The sequence below is a fragment of the Sinocyclocheilus grahami genome, unplaced genomic scaffold (genome assembly GCF_001515645.1).
Source record: "Sinocyclocheilus grahami isolate Dianchi unplaced genomic scaffold, SAMN03320097.WGS_v1.1 scaffold144.1, whole genome shotgun sequence".
Lineage (NCBI taxonomy): Eukaryota > Metazoa > Chordata > Actinopteri > Cypriniformes > Cyprinidae > Sinocyclocheilus > Sinocyclocheilus grahami.
The window spans coordinates 1,130,972-1,149,900 of NW_015505323.1; the positions used below are offsets into that span (position 1 = coordinate 1,130,972).

The window sequence follows — 18,929 nt, forward strand, 5'->3', positions numbered from 1 at the left end:
ACGACATGGCGGCAGCAGCAACAATACTACAGCGAGAATAAAAGTTACGCCTTCTTTCTTTGCGTGAACATTTGGGTGGCGTTATGCAAATCTTCCCACATTGTGATGTAAGAGAAGTGAGGATGGGGGGGGGGGTGGGGGGGGGGGGGGGGGGGGGGTTTACATTAAATTGATCAAAAGTGACCGTAGAGATATTTATAATATTACAGAAGATTTCAATTTAAATCAAATGCTGTTTTTTTTAACTTACTATTCATTGAAGAATTCTGAAAATATAATACAAGAATACAACAAAATATTAATCAGCTGTTTTCAACATTGAATATAATAATTTGCTGAGCACCAGATCAGCATATTAGAATGATTTCTGCAGGATCGTGTGACGCTGAACACTGCTGAAAGTTCAGCTTTGCTATTACGGAAATTATTTTAAAGTTATTTTAAATTGTAATAATATTTGACAGTTTTACTGTTTTTAAGTAAATGCAGCCTTGTTTAGCATAAGAAACATTAAGAAAACCTGTTAAACCTGCTATTTTATGTTGACATTGACATTTCTTGCTTATGAAAATGAATATTCTGCTGGGGAAAGTATTTGTATGTAAAATTATATAATAAAATGAACAAGACAGACCGCTATTATTGCATTAATCAAACACATTCAGACTGCCAACAAATTCTGAGATGGGTTTTTCATTATTAGTATTATTATATCTAAATGTATATAATGTCTATAAGTTAGATATATATAAATAAATTATAATAATAATATGAATTGACATGTATTCATTTAAATTAGCATGATTTATCATTAGTACTATTGTTATGAATATCAAAGGCCCAACACGATTGTTGGAAATATCGCCTATATGTTCAATCAAATCTTTTAATGTCACGTGATATAGTTCCTCAAGTTTTTTTGCTGTTCACAGGTTTGACTATGATGGCTTGGGAACCTCTGTAAAGCTGGACTACATGACTTCTGCTCCACAGAACAGCACTTTCAATTTCCAGCTCAACACATTTCCTCAACAGTCTAACACTTTATTAACTCAGCAGACAAATAGTCTCCTACCTCAGCAAACAAACACATTGTTACCCCAGCAAACCAGTTGTCTTATGCCCCAACAGTCCAGCACAATATTGCCCCAGTACTCCCACCTGTCGTACCTCACGCCCTCTCCCTACCTCACACCCAACCCCACAGAGAGCAGCAGTGCTCCTTATCTGCCCCTCACCACAGGAACCAACAACACTCTGCCCGCATACACCAGCAGCGGACATGCGTATCTCCAGTCTCAAACTGGCAACCAGATGCTGCTTCAGTCAGGAGTTCATGGTAAGTCAACCACATTACACCTTTGGGGAAAAAACATCTTAAAGTAGTAACTTATGTGTTTCTATGAAGCATTTCAGGCTTACCCTTGGACAACTGACATGTATAGTCAGTCGGGTCAGTATACACAGGCGGTATTTCGGCCACAGTTATCATCACAGGGTCACGAGAACCAATACTCCCAGCTCCTGCCCCAGCAGCACTACGTTCAGTTCGAAGGAGCGCCGCCGCAGCCCACCCTACCTAAACCCACCCCTGACCCCCTTCTGCCCAATGTCAAAGTAGAGTCTGAAGACATGGGCCACAGCCAGCCAATCAGAGTCAGTGAGGCAGAGCCCAACTTTCATTGCGATTTCTCACCAATCAACTTTTAACAACAGCAGGTAATGCATGATTTTCTGTTTATTGTGGTATGTGAATGGAGAGTCTATAAGTACATATTGTGTGTTTTATAATTGCTTGAAGAACAATACAAGTAATTATCATTTTTGGAACCTGGGGTCAGGGAGCTGACAGGGGATGCTGGGGAAAAATTTATTAAATAGTTCATATTATTTAAAAAAAGTATGTATTTCATCTCTCCTTGCAAGGTGCAGGGAGTGTTTGTGTTGTATTTGTGTTGAATCTGGATTATTAGAGTTAACAAACTTAAACCATTAAAAAATACATTTTTGTAAATGTAAATTAAATAAGCATTAAAATATGAATAATTACTTGCATCTTAGTAATACTAAAACAACACAGTGTTGCATCCTTATATTTAAAAAAAAATTTTTATAAATGTTTTCTTCGGGTTTATAAATCTGACAGTACAGATACTATTTATATTTATTTTGACATTCTAAATGTCAAATATTTTTGTGACAGTTTAAAAGTCAATTTAATTTAATGTGTACACCATTTAAATGAGTCTTGATACTTGAATATTGTCTCTTGTGGTGTTGACTAATATTACTTATAAATGTCTGTGTTGTATTTCAGGGTACTGACTGTGAAGATCTGCAAGCAATATTTTCATTTCTTTATATGTTTGTTTTCTGTTTTTTTGTTGTGGTGTGCAGGAGCTATTAAAATGCTCTTTCACTGATGATTTACTGTGTTTGTTGTTATGTATGTTCACAAGATTTAGTGGACTAGTAAACTAGATTGATGCATATCCACAGCCAGTATTGTATAGGACCTGTTTGTCAATGACACAAATAGGAATCGCAGGGCCCAGGACAAACCATTATGTTCAGACTTTCCTTTTAGTTTAATCACAGATTGAGGGAAAGTATGTATGTACAGTTTGTGAGAGCACAAGGGGGCGCTGTTTTACAAGAGCATTGATCGAAATTGAAGAGATTGCACAATCCTAGTCTACAACAAGCTTCTGAGGTCTTTTTGAAAGTTTTGTTGCATTCAGTTTGTAGCATTCAGTTCTCCTCTTTCACGGCTTGCCTCTTTATACTTTATTCTCTTTCTCCATAGCTTTACTCAACTACTCTCAAGTGGAATTGAGAGTGTATTTGTACAAAGAAAATTTTAAAAGATGTCAGAAACAATGTCATTACACCACAAACTCAAACACATACGCAAGTACACGCTCTAGTTCCCTTCCACTTCCTGTCTCTGGTTGATTGCAGATATGGTGAGAAATGTAGTGTGATAAAAGTAAACGTAAAAAGTAAAAAAAAAATACCGTTAATAATGAATTAAATGATAATTAACTGGAGGAACTGTTATTTATTCATGTATAGATTTGTTTTTATATAGGCTATGTTTCTTAGATTTGCACAGTTACTTAGTTTTTAAAGTTAGTGGCAAAGAAATGAACATGCTTTGGTCAAAATTGTGGTTTCAGTGCCTGATGTTGTGTGTGTGGCCATAAATATATGCTAGTCATTTCTTCTTATCAGTGTTTCATCTATATTTAGGGTTGTGTTTATGATGTGTCAAAATGTGATCTATCCTTCTACAGAATTTAATGTGAAGCCTGAAATAGAGGAACTTCTGATAAAAATCATTCAAATCAGCCCAAGATAACAAAAATTACCAAGTTCTCAGAAAGTATACCGGAAGCCCTGACCACCACACAGGAACTTGCATGTTAAAGTGTGTTCGTCAGTAACGTTTCAGCTAGTTTGTGTCATTGAGAAAGAGACGAAGAGAAAGATGTCTGGAACACGTACCCTCTGCTGCCATGTCACCACGGCGACCCTCTCATTTGCCATCATATATCTGGTAAAAGCACATACAGACACTGTATACAATGTGTGTTTATAGTTACAGTTAGTGTCTTTACTGTTGTCCTGTTCTAATCCACTTCTTGTAACTCTTTGCAGTGACTCAGGTTAGTATAAAATAGCAGGGGAATTAGTTTGCAATAGTTCTAGAGACTTTCCTACTTCCTAGAGTAGATATATCAAAGTTTTGTACTCTGGTAAGACAGCACGCCAATTTGATTGCTGTTTTGTTGTTGTTTATTCAGTCAGTGCAAACACTTAATGGAGAAGTTTGAGCATTTACAGGAAGCTGGCGCCATTTGAAGTAACAGTCAGTTACTGAGCCACAGATTGAGATTCAATATGACTCTTCTTTTTAACACAATGTTTGTTGTACATCAGTAGCCATCTCTTTATCTGAAGCTGATATTTATTTAGGAACTAATAGATAAGATACATCGAAAGAGATACTAAATGTACTAACTACGCACATAGACCACAAAGAAACACTTTCACATCATGATCTGGGGGGGAAATGAGTGAGAAATCAATGATCCAATTTGAATTAGAATTTTATAGTACTTTTATGAATACTTAAACCACATTATATAATTGTAAGCATCATCGGTTTAGGAATAAATACGTTTACAGGAAACCCTCTATCAACCAGACTGTATTTAAGCCTCCATAGGATATCTAGCTGAGGGAGAATGTTGTGTCTATGTTATGTAATTTACACGTTTACAGGTTTTTCTGAATGAACTGCTGTTCTTGTGTAACCTGTTCTGTTGGTGTTGGCTTGGAGGAGAGAGACCAAACACACTGGCTGCCAGAATACACACAAACTGAGACACACATTTACCTTTATGAATTCATTCTGTCACATTCATTTCATCTGTACTCTCTCTGTGTGTGTGTGTGTGTGTGTGTGTGTGTGTGTGCTCGTCTCTCTCTAGATTGTTAATGTGCTGAATTTGGTGGGCATCATTCTAATGGTTTCATTGGATAAAGAGGCATTTTCTGTCCCCTATTATGAATCAAAGGCTACCAGGGGCCATCGTGTCTGTGAGTTCCCTTCACACCACTCAGCCACTTCATTCAGACATGGGTTTCAAAAGTTATATTAATAATTAATGAATTACATTAAATTTTTGTCCCAAGAGTTCACATGATCAGTATCAAAAAAGCAGAATCTCGAATATTAATTTCAACTTTTTTTTTTCTTTTAATATTTTGGAATTCTAAATTGTTTGGTATATTGCAAGATTTAAATTACATTTTGAACTGCAGATTGTCATGGACCTTCAGACTTGTGGTCCCCACTGGATATTATTAATTAATATTGTCTTCTTAAAAAAAAACAACTTTTGTTTAGTTCATCTGAAAAAGGCAGCTTTTTATAAAATCTATATACAATTCCAAACATTGTTCAGTATAAGACATAAAATAATGAATCATTTTGCACAACATAAAAAAAAAACATGAAAATAATAGATGAGGTAGAAATAATAGAAGATATTAAATTGGAAGCCATTAAAATTCTCTTTCTTTCCAGTTGACATCAGCACTAACATTCTGATGCTGGTTATGATGTCGATCTCTGCTGTGCTGGTCCTGTTCTCGAAACGCAAGGTACTGTGTACATGTTTATTGCCACTGACTGAAAAAGACAGTTCCCATCTATACTCTAAACATAAATAAACAGGAAATTATGAGGGAAAAACACAGTGATATATTAAGTTTGAGGAATAAATAAACAGGAATAAATTAAAATATGGTTTATGAGTAAAAACAGTGATACATTACAAAATACATTTGAATAAAAATACATACAAATATAGTCAATGTTTCTATTTTATTTTTATTTATTGTAAAAACATTAAATATTACATAAGGTGAATTGCATTTGGTAGTTACATACTTGCATGATGAAATGATCATAATACCATTTAGGATCTAGTTTAAAAAAATGACATCTCTTTTTTTTGTGTTGTGTTGTTTTGTCAGATGCTTTTTTTAATACAGCAGCTTACAAGCAGAACACATTGTGCTAGTTTCATCTTCCCAAGAATACTAATAAAATACAATGCTAAACCACATTTCAACAGAAACAAAATTTACATTCACAATTTATCTGTTTGATTTATAATGGCAGTTTTTTTAAGGTAATTTTTTATGCATGTATTCACTTACAAAAAAATATTTAATTTAAACTGAACTTAAATATTTATGCCATTATTACACTATGATTTCTGTGCTGTTTGAACGCACACCATATTTAGCACAGCAAATATCTTACTCTAATAAATACTCATTGGGCAGTTTACAAGAACAATAATAAATCAGTGCTACTGAAGTCAAATATACATACTAAATTTGTAATGTAACGATCTGTGTGGTGATACCCTTTAAATAAGTCTGGTCTGTTTTTGTTTTATTGGATGTGTATATGTATGTGCGTGTGCGAGTATGCACCTTCGATTTTTAACTCTGCAGCCGACTCCAATATTTACTCAGCTTCCAGAAAGAGAGCTTGTCTCAATATTTATGAAGGTGGTGAAACACGGAATCCTAGTGCTCTCTCCAAACGACACATTTAAAATCCGATCAGCCTATAACAGGGATTTTTTTTCCTCTTCACTTCTTACTTTTTTATGTGGAGGTGAATGATTGAATGTGTGATAGAAAGAAAATTCAGCACTTGTGTCTCTCTGTATTAGGGCCCGATGTTTGTGCTGCCTTTTGTGCTGATGATGTTTGTGGAGCTGAGTCTGAGTTTTCTGTCCCTGTTTGATGGAGCCTGGGGTCTGCCAGGGACCACGAGCTACAGAGACATGCTGCAAGCTGTAGTGAGATACATAACATTTTGACACAAAACTAAATGTTGACTTCATGACAGCTGCATGGCTATTCAGCTTTCAATTTCAACGTAATTCTACCCAATGAATGTGTACTTGTTTGTATGTCTTTAACAGAAGAGTCAGATGAGAGTGGATAGGTTGAATGAGGAGGAAATTGGCCATTTCACCATGTGGTACTCCGTTCTCTTTATGGTGGACATACTGCTGAAGGTATAAACCCTACGTGTGTGTGAGAGTTTGTGTATAACGGGCTTCAAAAGTCTCATACTACATTGAAAAACTGGGATTTGAAATCACATTTAAACCAGAAAATATAAGTTTTAGAATTTAGAAATGTATTTGTTAAATTTAAATATTTACTTGTCATTACAGCCAAGACACAAAAGTGTTTTATTTTTATTTTTATTGAATCTTTCAAGTTTTTACACTACTGTTCAGAAGTTTTTAATGTTTTTGAAAGTCTCTTATGCTCACCAAGGCTGCATTTATTTGATCAAAAATACAGTAAAAACTATATTGTTAAATTGTGTTGGTCTCTATTTGTATATCCGTATTAGTTGTTTTATTTGCCAATATTATGGAAAGTGTACAATATTATGGAAAGTGTTATTACTATTAAATATTACTACAATTTTAAATAACTTTTCTAGAAAATGTAATTTATTCCTATGATGGCAAAGCTGAATTTTCAGAAACCTTTACTCCAGTCTCCAGTGTCAGATTAAATTATTCTAATATGCTGATTTGGTGTTCAAGAAACAATTATTATTATTATCAGTGTTGAAAAGAGTTGTGCTGCTTAATATGTTTGTGGGATGATACATTTTCTTTTGTAACATTATAAATATCTTCACTGTCATTTTTTGATCAATTTAATTAATCTTTGCTGAGCAAAAATATAAATTTCTTAAAAAACTAATCTTACTGATCCTCAACTTTTGAATGGTAGTGGATATATGACATGATATATATGTAATCATCCTATAAAAATGAACTCCTGCAAACACGCATACAACTATATTCAAACAGTGTTGTTTTGTCTGCTGGTCTGATTTGTACAGTCTAAAGCAAAGCTTTTTTAGCTGTAGAAAAGGGAATGTAAGGGGGATTTGAGGTATGAATGTGATGTATAGAGCTAGTAATAAAGTGTGTTCTGTCTTTGAGAAGGATTTGGGAAAAGGTAGAGGGAAGTTAAACTGCCCTCTGGATGGTTTTTGCATATAACTGTGTGTTCGTTTATAGGTATAGAATAATTCTGTGCATTTGGGCTTTTATTAGTATCCCTGTGTTTTCTGTGTAGGTGTACGTCCTTCAAGTGTCAATGAGGTGTTTCTATGCCCTGAAGGCAGAAAGGATGGCTGCTGTCATTGTTGATACTGGAAATACTGTGACAGTGAGTGCATTTATAGCAGAGTTTGTTTTGGTGTCACACGATTCAGCAGTTTTAATGTTGTCTAACGTGTAATTTTTTTTACATATATATTATAAACTCCAATTCCAAACCACTGCCCATTCCATTCTGCAGACACATTTTTGCAGATGTAGATTTTTTTAAGTGATTGTGTAACAAATAGATCAACTATATGTTTAATAATAATAATAATAATATCAATTTATCTAATGCTGTGATAAAACATTTGGATATTTGTTGTGTTTTTGACTAACAGGTGAAGCTGCCTTCTTATGATGAGGCTCTCAAGATGAAAGCAGAAGACACACCCCCTACCTATCATGAGGCTTAAAATTAATGCATACTTTAGGCATGGTTTTATGACGCAAAATGCAAAAAAAAAAAAAAAAAACTTTGGGTTTAAACCACTATTATTAAGCACAAATATTCACATGCATGCTAACAACCACATGCAACACAAACAGGCATGACTATGCTTACATCTTTGTTTTTACACATTAAAAGTAATTAACTGATTTATGTGTTTCTGATTATTATGTCCTTACTGGCAGGGGAAGCATGGTGAAGGGAGGCAGGCATTCGGTTTAAACAGTAACATTTCTATGATGCACCACTGTCATGCTTATCATTTGGTCACAAGCCAGAAGCTAGATCTGGTTATACGATTATGAGATAGTAACCTGAAGCTGTTTGTGTAAGAAAAGACGGGAAATTGAATCCATGTAATAACCTTTTATTTTAATTGCTTGATATAATTTCATAAAATTCAGATCTTCACATCATCCTCAATGATACATGACAAATTATATATAAAGAATTTTAAATATATATTCATATTTATTATATCCTTAAAATGTTTCAATGTGTTCCATATACTTTAGTTTCCACTTAATTTGGTATATAGCTACATATTTTTTTTCCAAAAAGAATTATAAAGGAAAATATATAAATATAAAATGTATAAATATATAAAAAAATTATAGATTTTTTCCAGGAGACTTGAGCATGCTAGTGTGGTACAGAATGGTGCAAGAAAAAAAACCTTTAATGTTCTAGTTAAAGTCATTGGCACACTTCACATGGCTTTTTTTTTTTTGGCAAGTTGGGGATGGATAAGTGCAGGAGAAACAGTATGTGTTCAGAAACCTTAATGGCTGTATTATGCAATATATAAAACAAACACACGCACCTCATTTACATAGACAAACGGGACTACTGGGGAATTATTTTCGGAGTGTTCCTTTGTACTTCACAAGCAGCTTTAAAGGGTTACTCACCCTTATGTCGTTCCAAACTCATTTGACTTTCTTTTCTAGGCGAGAGAATGTTTGAGATGCTTTCTTCTTTACAGTGAAAGTGGATGGTGACCAGGGCTGTCAAGCTAAAAAAACAAACAAAAAAAAACAAAGGTTTTTCATACAATTTGTGCAGTGCATTTCATGAATTTTGAAGGCATACAATAAGCTTTTTGTGAGGAACTGACTGAAATCAAAGTCATACACTGATAATCTTGCTTAACAGCTGTGGTCAGCATTCATTTTCATTTGGACACTCTGCAAAATACCTCTTTTCATGTTCTATAGAAAAAAAGAAAGTCATAAAGGTTTAAAAAGACGACAGTGACAGAAAATAATGAATGAAATATTTAACTATTTTGTACTTCTAGGTGATAATGTGGCCTACACCTCAAATAGAAATGCTGTATCACACTCAGTGTGATCAACTTTTATCTCACGCACTGACACAGACACTTAGGCCAACATTTGCTCACGTGGATACTCGCATTTCCCAACAGACATACTAGACACTGCATGGTGCGTATAGGAGAAAAACACAGACATACACGTACACATAGTCAGAACAGAGGCGTCTGTGTTGGATCAGGCATGGAGGCTTCCCACATAATTCCTGGGCATAAATTCCTGCGTGTGTGAGATTAATTTGAGAGGAAATGTGCCCAGAAAAGACAGATTCATCTTAATGTTTATTTGAGTTCAACCCCAAGCTAGAGACCCCTCCTAGGGCTCCAAATTAACTCGGTTTCCCTTACACAAACATATACACAGATCAAGGTGTGTTTGTCTTTCCTACCCAAACAGGTATCCCCCTCCCACCAAAACAGCCTGTTCACCTCGGGGAGATGGATTTGAGGGCGGCGTCTCGAAACTTAAGTGTGTATTTGTGAATATGTGTGTGTTGATAACCTGTAAGTTTCTCTGTCTGTGAATCAGTCTGTCTCTGGTTGTCGAGCAGGTCATTAGAACTCACGCCGCATTACAATATGACATTGCCTGGGTTTGTGATGCTGCTATGCATCCTGGGAGCTCAAGCCACCATGGATTTGAGAAATGCTGCTGCTATGGGTAAGAAAACAGACTGCAACATTAACAGATCCTTCAATGTCATGAATTTATCACTGGATACTAATAACCCAATACCAACAGGATTAATGTTTTGTTTTTTAATATGTAACGAAGGGCAAACTTTATCCCAACTCACAAAATGAGTCTGTCAATCTGGTTCAATTGTGTTCCTTGCTGAAAAGTCATGGAAATGCATGCTGGTTAGTGCTGGTTGACCTGCATGCTACATAGTGATAACTACAAAGAACAGCATGCAAAAAAAGAGAGGAAGGTCAACCAGGAGGATTTAAAGGGATAGTTCACCCAAAAATGAACATTTTGTCATTGTTGTTCCAAACCTGTATGAGTTTCTTTCTTCTGCTGAACACAAAAGAAGATATGCAAGTCAGTGGCAACCAGCAACTGTTTGGTTACCAACATTCTTCAAAATATTTTCTTTTGTGTTCAACAGAAGAAAGAAACTCATACAGGTTTGGAACAACTTGAAGGTGAGTAAATGATGACAGAACTTAAATTTTTGTGTGAGCTGTCCCTTTAAGCTAGTTAAGAAGCCTAAATGCATGCAGATCAGCATCCAAAGACAACATCAGCTGAACTTCTCGTTTTCACAGAGTTTTCACATTTATAGAAAGATTTTATTTAAAATCATCACATTTGCCTGTATTTTTATTTTACACAATAGTTTGGATGATAGAGTTTAATGTTAAGCAAATATGTGACCTTTGACCTCGAAAAGCATGTACTGTGAAGCCTTAATTTTCTTGATCTAGCATTTTTCTAATTTTAACTTCTGTTTAGAATTACATTATCTCCTGTTGTGCTCAAGATAATTTTCTGTGTTCTAATGCTATGCTTAGAGAATCTATAATTAAATTATTAGTTTTATTTGCATAGGTATACATGTTAAAAAAATACTAGAGAAACTTCAATCAAGTGGGTAATTAGGGTTATGTTTCCAGTGGTTGCACATAACTTGTATGTCCTCTAGGAAAATGTGTTTTTATGGTTTCAAATGTCACTACATTTGTACACAAAGAGGCCCTGTACTGCGCGAGAGTGTGTGTATGCATACCTGAGGCTGAATGTATAATCAATGGAAGTTATTATGAGAACGGCCAACACTGTATGTTTATTGAGTTACATGCAGACTGCAGTCTGGCTTTTCACTCTCATTTTCCTTCCCTCACCCCAATTTGTACAATACCATATCAGGAAGGTTTTTTGTATTTTTTTTTTAAATGAATACTTTCATTCAGCAAAGATGCATTAAATTACTCAAAAGTGACAGTAAAGACATTCATAATGTTACAAAAAGATTTATATTTCAAATAAATGCTGTTCTTTTGAACTTTATTTTTCATTCTGGGGAAATTTTTTTTACCAAAGTTTCCACAAAAATATTAGCAGCACAACATTTAACATTGATAATAATAATTTAAAAAATGTTTCTTGAGCACCAAATCAGCCTATTAAAATGTTTTCTGGAGTATCATGTGACATTGAAAACTGGATTATTGGCTGCTGAAAATTCAGCTTTGTCATAACAAATATATATTAAAATAGAACAGAATTAATTTAAATTGTAATAATATTTCACAATTTTACTGTTTGCTGTATTTTTGATCAAATAAATGCAGCGTTGGTAAGCATAAGAGACTTCTCTTCTCCATATATTCACACATATTTACATATTCTCTTCATTCTATCCAGCTGCAGGCTTGTGTAACACCAAACCCACTGATGTGGTGTTCATCATCGATAGCTCTCGAAGCGTCCGCCCCTCTGAGTTCGAGCAGGTCAAGGTCTTTATGACCAAAGTAATTGACGGTTTGAACGTTGGGCCTGATGCTACTCGCGTGGGTGTCGTAAACTATGCCAGTCAGGTGAAGAATGAGGTCTCTCTGAAGTCCCACAAAACCAAGGCAGCGCTGGTCAAGGCCGTGTCCAAGATCGAGCCATTGTCCACCGGTACCATGACCGGCCTCGCCATCCAGTTTGCCATGAACGTGGCCTTCAGCGAAGCCGAGGGAGCGCGCAAATCCCCTGACATCAGCAAGGTCATAGTCCTAGCAATCCCATAAAACCACCATATTGGCATCATTAACAGTGTTAAGCCTCTTAAACATGCATCTTGCGTTATGTAATCCGTAATGGATAAATTAGGCACAGGCGAACATATGAATCTACTATTATGTGAGCAAATCGACAGTTTTAGATCAATTTAATAAAATATGTCATCAATAAATATTTACAGGTGGCCATTATTGTGACTGACGGCAGACCGCAGGACAACATCCGTGACATTGCAACAAAGGCGCGGGAGGCCGGCATTGAGATATTCGCCATCGGAGTGGGTCGCGTGGACATGACCACGCTCAGACAGATGGCCAGCGAGCCTCTCGAGGATCACGTGGACTACGTGGAGAGCTACAGCCTCATTGAGAAGCTCACCAAGAAGTTCCAGGAGGCCTTCTGTGGTAAGAGGAAGGAGGAGGGTGAGAGGAAGAAAGGGGAGGGATAGAGGTCTGGAGACTGTCCTCACCATGGCTGCTGATTTTAAAGGTGTATATAAAACAGAGGGCATGAGTATCCATAGGGCATGTAATCATTAATGTCACCTCCAGACATAGATCTCCACCCTGTGCTTGATGCTCCACAGCACTCGGTTTTCTGGGGGAGGAAGTAAAAGCATGTGTAACCACTGATGTGATTTGATGTGATCAGTGATGTGCACTGATCGCTGCAGTGCATTGGTTCTCAGCTTGCTGATATTAGTGTTTTCACCCAATTTCAAACCTTAAAAGGTTGAGAACCAATGCAGTAGAAAGTCTGGATCAGAGCAACAGCCACCTGAGACAAACAACATTGAGACTAACACCAAAATTTGTATTTTTGTGAAGGCTTCAGGTGCCTGGGTCTCTGACATATTTCTGTGTGTTTTAAAGATTTGCTGTTCATTTGAGTGCAGCGGATTGTTAAAACGCATTGATTTTCCTGAGTTCCCACTTCACATAGAGTAATTCTCTCCTTGCTAACCCTTCCTTCCCCCACCCGGTGTGTGTGTGTTACATTCATGGTAGAGGTTGTGTCGGACCTATGCGCGACAGGCGATCATGACTGTGAGCACATTTGCATCAGCACACCCGGATCTTTCAAGTGTGCCTGCAGAGAGGGATATACACTTCAGGGCGATGGCCGATCATGCAGCGGTGAGTGTGTATGAATGTTAGGTAAGTGTCAAAGACATAAGTAAAAGCCTTTATAGCCATGTGCCGTTTTTGATGTACTGTATATAAAACCCCTGCTTTAAAGATGAATCATCTTCCAAGAAACACATTTTATTTTTGAAAACTAGGGCTAGAATAGAATAATTAATGGGATTTGGGGGGATCATATATTTATAAATAATTACTTTCTTATATATATATATATATATATATTATCTTATAATTATTATCTTAAGCTTACATGTTGACAACCCTAAAAATATATTTTGTAAAATCATTTTGTTTTTCTCTCTCAAATTTTTGGTTGACCCCCAGCACCCTCTTGCGGTCCCCTGGGGGTTCCTGGACCCCAGTTTGGAAACTCATGAGTTACCATAAACATCCTCTGTCTCTCTTATCCCAGCTTGCAGTAACGCAGCCATAGATGTGGTCTTCCTGATCGACGGCTCCAAGAGTGTGAGACCAGAGAACTTCGAGCTGGTCAAGAAATGGATCAACCTGATCATCGACAAACTGGATGTGTCAGAGACAAACACCCATGTGGGACTGGTGCAGTATTCCAGCACTGTGAAGCAGGAGTTCCCCTTGGGACGCTACAACAACAAAAAGGCCCTGAAAGAAGCAGTGAAAAGGATGGACTATATGGAGAGAGGAACCATGACTGGCCATGCCATCAGTTTCCTAGTGGACAACAGCTTCACTCCTAACCAGGGCGCCAGACCTGGAGTGGCAAAGGTCGGTATTGTCTTCACTGATGGCAGGTCACAAGACGACATTAGAGACGCTGCCAGGAAGGCCAAGGAGAATGGTTAGGAAACACACACACACACACACACACACACACAGAAATGCAATGCACAGAGCAATGTGTATGAGTTCTGAGTGTTTTACAGTGTGCTATGTCTGTGCTTTAGGCTTTAAGATGTATGCTGTGGGTGTTGGCAATGCTGTTGAGTATGAGCTGAGAGAAATTGCCTCTGAACCTGTCGCTGACCATTACTTCTACACGGCTGACTTCAAAACCATGAACCAAATTGCCAAGAAGCTGCAAATCAATGTTTGTCAAGGTAAATAAAATCACACACATACACACACACACAATGAATATGACCTTCAAACTAGCATTTCATCAACTGAGTTTGTTTTTGCTGTCCTGTTACTTGCAGAGGAAGATCCCTGTGAATGTAATTCCATTGTCAAGTTCCAGAAAAAAGTGGAGGAGGCACTACAGGCATTAACAAAGAAAAATATCCTTTCCTGTGTTCGGGTTAAACATTTACTCTACACAAATTCCTATTGTGCTCAATATCAATATTGACTTATAGAATGCTGAGAGGTGAGATGTGCTTTTTTAAGAAGGTTTTGAGATAAAACACATTTGAACCATATTGGTTAAAAGCTGATTTTTATTGGGTTTAATGGATATATATCTGCCAATATTGGAAATCTAATAATGCATGTTCGTTTTCACCTATTTGTACAAGCAATCAAAAATATAGTATATACAATATTGGTCATTTACTGGTTATCATCCATAAAAATTAAAATCATTATCAGCTTATCAAAATGACCAGCATTTTTGTATTGATGCATGTCTAAAAGAAAAATGTGTAGGTATAGACAAAAATGTATAAAGCATCAGAATGTATGAGGCATCAGAAATGTTTAGAGCTGGTTAGGATGCTACTATTGCATTATTTCCTTGACAACAGCATCACTGGAAGCTGTGACGAAAAGGATCGCTGCCTTGGAGAACAAGATTGTTTGAGAAGGCACCAACATCTAATTCTCACACTGCCATCCCTTTCTTTTCTTGTAAAAACACCTCCTGTGACCTCTGACTCTAATGCTTTAGTTCCTCTCCTCCACTCCATTTCTTTCTGCTACTCTGCCTTCATTACTATTGTCTATGGGGATGGAGCACTGATTGCGATGGTGACCATGGTTTACCTGACCATGCTTGCTCCGAATTATGGTCACCATAAAAACCGAAGGTGTTGATTTTCAAACAGCCATCCCCCCTAACAAAACACTGTGTGCGTTGAGTAAAAATCTACCCATATGGTCTGAGATGATCTTCACATGTCAACCTGGACAATAATGTCTTCCCTGTGGGGAGGTGGTGTGTACATTAAATCCAGTGAAGTTTTCATTCTGTCTTCGCTTTTCTTCATTCTACCTTTCTCAAACACATTCTTCCAGATTTTGCCCCGAAAATATTATTTTATATGGAATATATATATAATGGTAATTTAATATAAGATTGGACTTGAAATAAATGTGTGAATGTTTGATCATTTTCTCAAATAAAACACTCCATGAAGCACACACACACACACACACACACACACGCACACGTAACTCACAGGCAAACTTTCACTGACTCGGCAAGTGTTAAACATAACGCTTGTGTTGATTCAATAAAATCCCATTTTGTGTCTGTGTCTTTGTTTGTTGTGTCCTTGTTTTTGTGTCGAACAGATGTGCTTTAGGCTTGATTTCACTTCAATGCAAGGTTACACAAGAATAAATGTTTAGTATAGTTATTAAAGGAGCCCCAGGTACAGAGGGATGCAGTGTAAGCATAAGGGTCTATGTACCTGTATAGCAGCTGTAGTTATATAACATCAGCATTCAGCAGTAATGAAAGGTTGTAGATTAAGTGAATGAGGCTTTCTCTCATCAACTATAGAGTCTTCTCTATTACACTTCAATATCTTTTTTCTTTAAGACCCAATTTTTATGTTGGATACAACACAGTTGTAATTTTTATGTTCAATGGTAAACCCATAACCCTTATTTAATATAGTTGAGGCTGTTTTTTTAAACCTTACTTAGTTTTGTTCATGGTTTCTGAGGCTAAGCAAATTGGTCTATTATGGTTCCTAGATGGTTTGAGCCAGGCATTAATTCACTGACCAGCAACCATGTTTGACCACTTTAAAGATAGATTCACAAATAACCTGCCTGATCTGTCTCAGCTGCTCAGTGTTCCCATAAACACAAATGAACTAGATGAAATAACTAGCAGCATGGGCACAATCTTCTCTAATACATTAGATACTGTCGCACCCATCAGATTAAAAAGGGTTAGAGAGAAAAATACTGCACCATGGTACAACAGTAATACTCAGGCTCTAAAGAGAGATACTCGTAAACTAGAGTGCAAATGGAAACCACCCCATATAGAGGTCTTTAAAATTGCATGGAAAGAAAGCATATCCCGCTACAAAAAGACTCTTAAAGCAGCCAGGGCCGAGTATTTCCACAAACTCATAGAAAATAACCAAAACAATCCAGTCGCTAGACTAACAAATAAACAGAAACCACCTGAACTGAACATTCCATCACAGTTTAGTAGTAATGACTTTAAGAATTTCTTCACAGAGAAAATCGAAACTATTAGAAATACAATTCTAAATGTACAACCTTTGACTGCGTTTTATGATCCAGCCTCTGTTACTGCCCCTAAAGAACAATTACAGTGCTTTACAACTATAGGACAAGAAGAACTAACTAAACTAATCATTACATCTAAACCAACAACATGCTTACTAGATCCCATTCCCACTAAACTATTGAAAGAGTTGTTACCTGTAGCGGAAGAGCCTCTTCTCAATATTATTACTTCATCTCTATCTCTAGGTCATGTTCCAAAACCATTTAAGATGGCAGATATTAAGCCTCTCATTAAGAAACCGCAACTTGATCGAAATAAATTGGTCAATAAATCTATGAAAAATTTCAGTAAGGATTCAGGCCTCATTATAGCACAGAAACTGTGCTTGTTAAAATTACAAATGACTTACTTCTAGCTTTTGACCAAGGATGTGTCTCAATACTATTACTTGATCTTAGTGTCGACACTATAGACCATGACATACTCTTAGGCAGACTACAAAATTACACTGGTATTCAGGGACAAGCATTACGGTGGTTTAGATCGTACTTAGCAGACCGTTACCGTTTTGTCTACTTAAATGGTGAAAAATCCAAGTTAACATCAGTAAATTATGGGGTGCTGCAAGGATCCGTGTTAGGCCTTCTGTTATTTTCAATATACTGTACATGCTGCCACTTGACAACATTATTAGAAAACATGGAATTAGTTTCCACTGCTATGCCGATGATACTATATATTTCAACAAGACCAGATACTGTACATTTCTAAACTATCCTAGTTGACAGAATGTGTTAAAGATATAAAAACAATGGATGACCAGTAATTTTCTTCTATTAAATTCAGACAAGAGTAAGGTATTACTTATTGGACCAAAAACCTGCACACAGAATCTCTTGGAATACAATTGGCAACTAGAAGGATGTATTGTTATGTCATCATCTGCGGTTAAAGACTTGGGTGTTTCATATTTCATATGTTACAAAAACAGCCTTCTTCCACCTCAGAAACATTGCTAAGCTATGGAGTGTGTTACCTGTTTCTGACACAGAAAAGCTAGTTCATGCATTCATGACCTCTCGACTAGATTACTGTAATGCACTACTAGCTGGTTGCCCTGCATCGTCAATAAACAAGCCACAAAATGCAGCTGCTAGAGTTCTTACAAGGTCAAAAAAATATGATCATAATACCCCAATTTTATCATCTCTACACACTGGTTACCTATTAAGTTCCATATTGATTTCAAAATATTGCTACTGACCTATAAGGCACTAAATGGTTTAGCTCCTGTATATTTAACTGATCTTCTTATGCCCTATAATCCATCACTCTCTTTAAGGTCACGAAACTCTGGACTTTTAGTAGTACCTAAGATAGTCCACTAAAGGAGGGAGATCATTTTCCCATCTAGCTCCTAAACTCTGGAATATTCTTCCTGATAATGTCGGGGGCTCAAACACACTCTCTCTGTTTAAATCTAGATTATCTCTTCAGACAAGCATTCGCATGAATCTCAATCTCACCCTTGTTCCCATAGATCAGATAAAAGTCACAAACATATTTTTTGCTTGAAACGTTATGAACAGCAGCTATGCTAATACTTTTCTATCTGCCTTTCTGTTCCTACCCCGGGATGCCCATCTCGAGGTATAAATTACGCCTGCTCCAGCGTGGATCAAGCCTCATTGAAGACTTCAGATGATCCAACGCCTTTGAAGAGATGATGCTGACCCCAGCGAGGACCCCAGATGACGCCAATTTGAATTGACATGCACAGATGCCAAAATGTCTCTATATTGTAATCATTATGATCACACTTGTAATAATCGCTTTAATGAAGTTCTGCCTCAAATTAAAAAATTGTCTGAAATGGATTTAGGAATAAATATAATATTTCCAAAATGATCTAACATCCACTTTCATTTCATCAACTATGAAAGCGTCAAGACGTTGTTTTATTTTTACCTAACGTTAACCCTAAAAGAATCAGGCCCTCAGATATGTCAAGATCCTCGCTTACACTTTGGTTTATACAGCAGTACTAAAAAGGCAGGTCATACATGATGTCAACACAGTATACCCGTTTACAGCTGGAGCCGGGAGCTCTGATCTCCGTTACCGGCG

The 18,929-nt window shown here is 36.6% G+C and overlaps 3 protein-coding genes across 4 annotated transcripts in view; all 3 read left to right on the forward strand.

Moving 5' to 3' along the window:
- Positions 1-2,394, forward strand: part of LOC107591672 (homeobox protein NOBOX-like) — a 6,107-nt gene extending 3,713 nt beyond the window's left edge. For both annotated transcript variants that reach the window (XM_016280894.1, XM_016280893.1), the window contains exons 7-9: positions 933-1,339; positions 1,409-1,719; positions 2,318-2,394. In XM_016280894.1, the coding sequence (XP_016136380.1) occupies positions 933-1,339; positions 1,409-1,710 (709 nt within the window). In that variant the 3' untranslated portion in view covers positions 1,711-1,719; positions 2,318-2,394. The remainder of the gene's footprint in view (positions 1-932; positions 1,340-1,408; positions 1,720-2,317) is intronic.
- Positions 2,395-3,308: 914 nt separating this feature from the next.
- Positions 3,309-8,327, forward strand: LOC107591673 (lysosomal-associated transmembrane protein 4B-like). The gene is made up of 7 exons (XM_016280895.1): positions 3,309-3,559; positions 4,497-4,605; positions 5,096-5,172; positions 6,261-6,389; positions 6,516-6,611; positions 7,702-7,794; positions 8,069-8,327. Exons 1-7 carry the CDS (start codon positions 3,491-3,493, stop codon positions 8,141-8,143), a joined length of 648 nt encoding a protein of 215 aa, XP_016136381.1. The 5' UTR covers positions 3,309-3,490; the 3' UTR covers positions 8,144-8,327.
- Positions 8,328-9,301: 974 nt separating this feature from the next.
- On the forward strand, positions 9,302-15,850 carry LOC107591630 (cartilage matrix protein-like). The gene is made up of 8 exons (XM_016280842.1): positions 9,302-10,175; positions 11,886-12,232; positions 12,430-12,652; positions 13,256-13,384; positions 13,806-14,210; positions 14,317-14,469; positions 14,569-14,649; positions 15,121-15,850. The coding sequence occupies exons 1-8, from the start codon at positions 10,094-10,096 to the stop codon at positions 15,168-15,170; spliced, it is 1,470 nt and encodes a 489-aa protein (XP_016136328.1). The 5' UTR covers positions 9,302-10,093; the 3' UTR covers positions 15,171-15,850.
- The last annotated feature ends 3,079 nt before the right edge of the window (positions 15,851-18,929 follow it).

Coding starts and splice junctions, on each gene's coding strand:
- LOC107591673 (XM_016280895.1), top strand. CDS start 3,491: ATGTCTGGAACACGTACCCTCTGCTGCCATGTCACCACGGCGACCCTC. Junction 4,606..5,095: donor TACCAGGGGCCATCGTGTCT/GTGAGTTCCCTT, acceptor CTTTCTTTCCAG/TTGACATCAGCACTAACATT. Junction 6,612..7,701: donor TGGTGGACATACTGCTGAAG/GTATAAACCCTA, acceptor TTTTCTGTGTAG/GTGTACGTCCTTCAAGTGTC.
- LOC107591630 (XM_016280842.1), top strand. CDS start 10,094: ATGACATTGCCTGGGTTTGTGATGCTGCTATGCATCCTGGGAGCTCAA. Junction 12,233..12,429: donor AATCCCCTGACATCAGCAAG/GTCATAGTCCTA, acceptor AAATATTTACAG/GTGGCCATTATTGTGACTGA. Junction 14,211..14,316: donor CAGGAAGGCCAAGGAGAATG/GTTAGGAAACAC, acceptor TCTGTGCTTTAG/GCTTTAAGATGTATGCTGTG.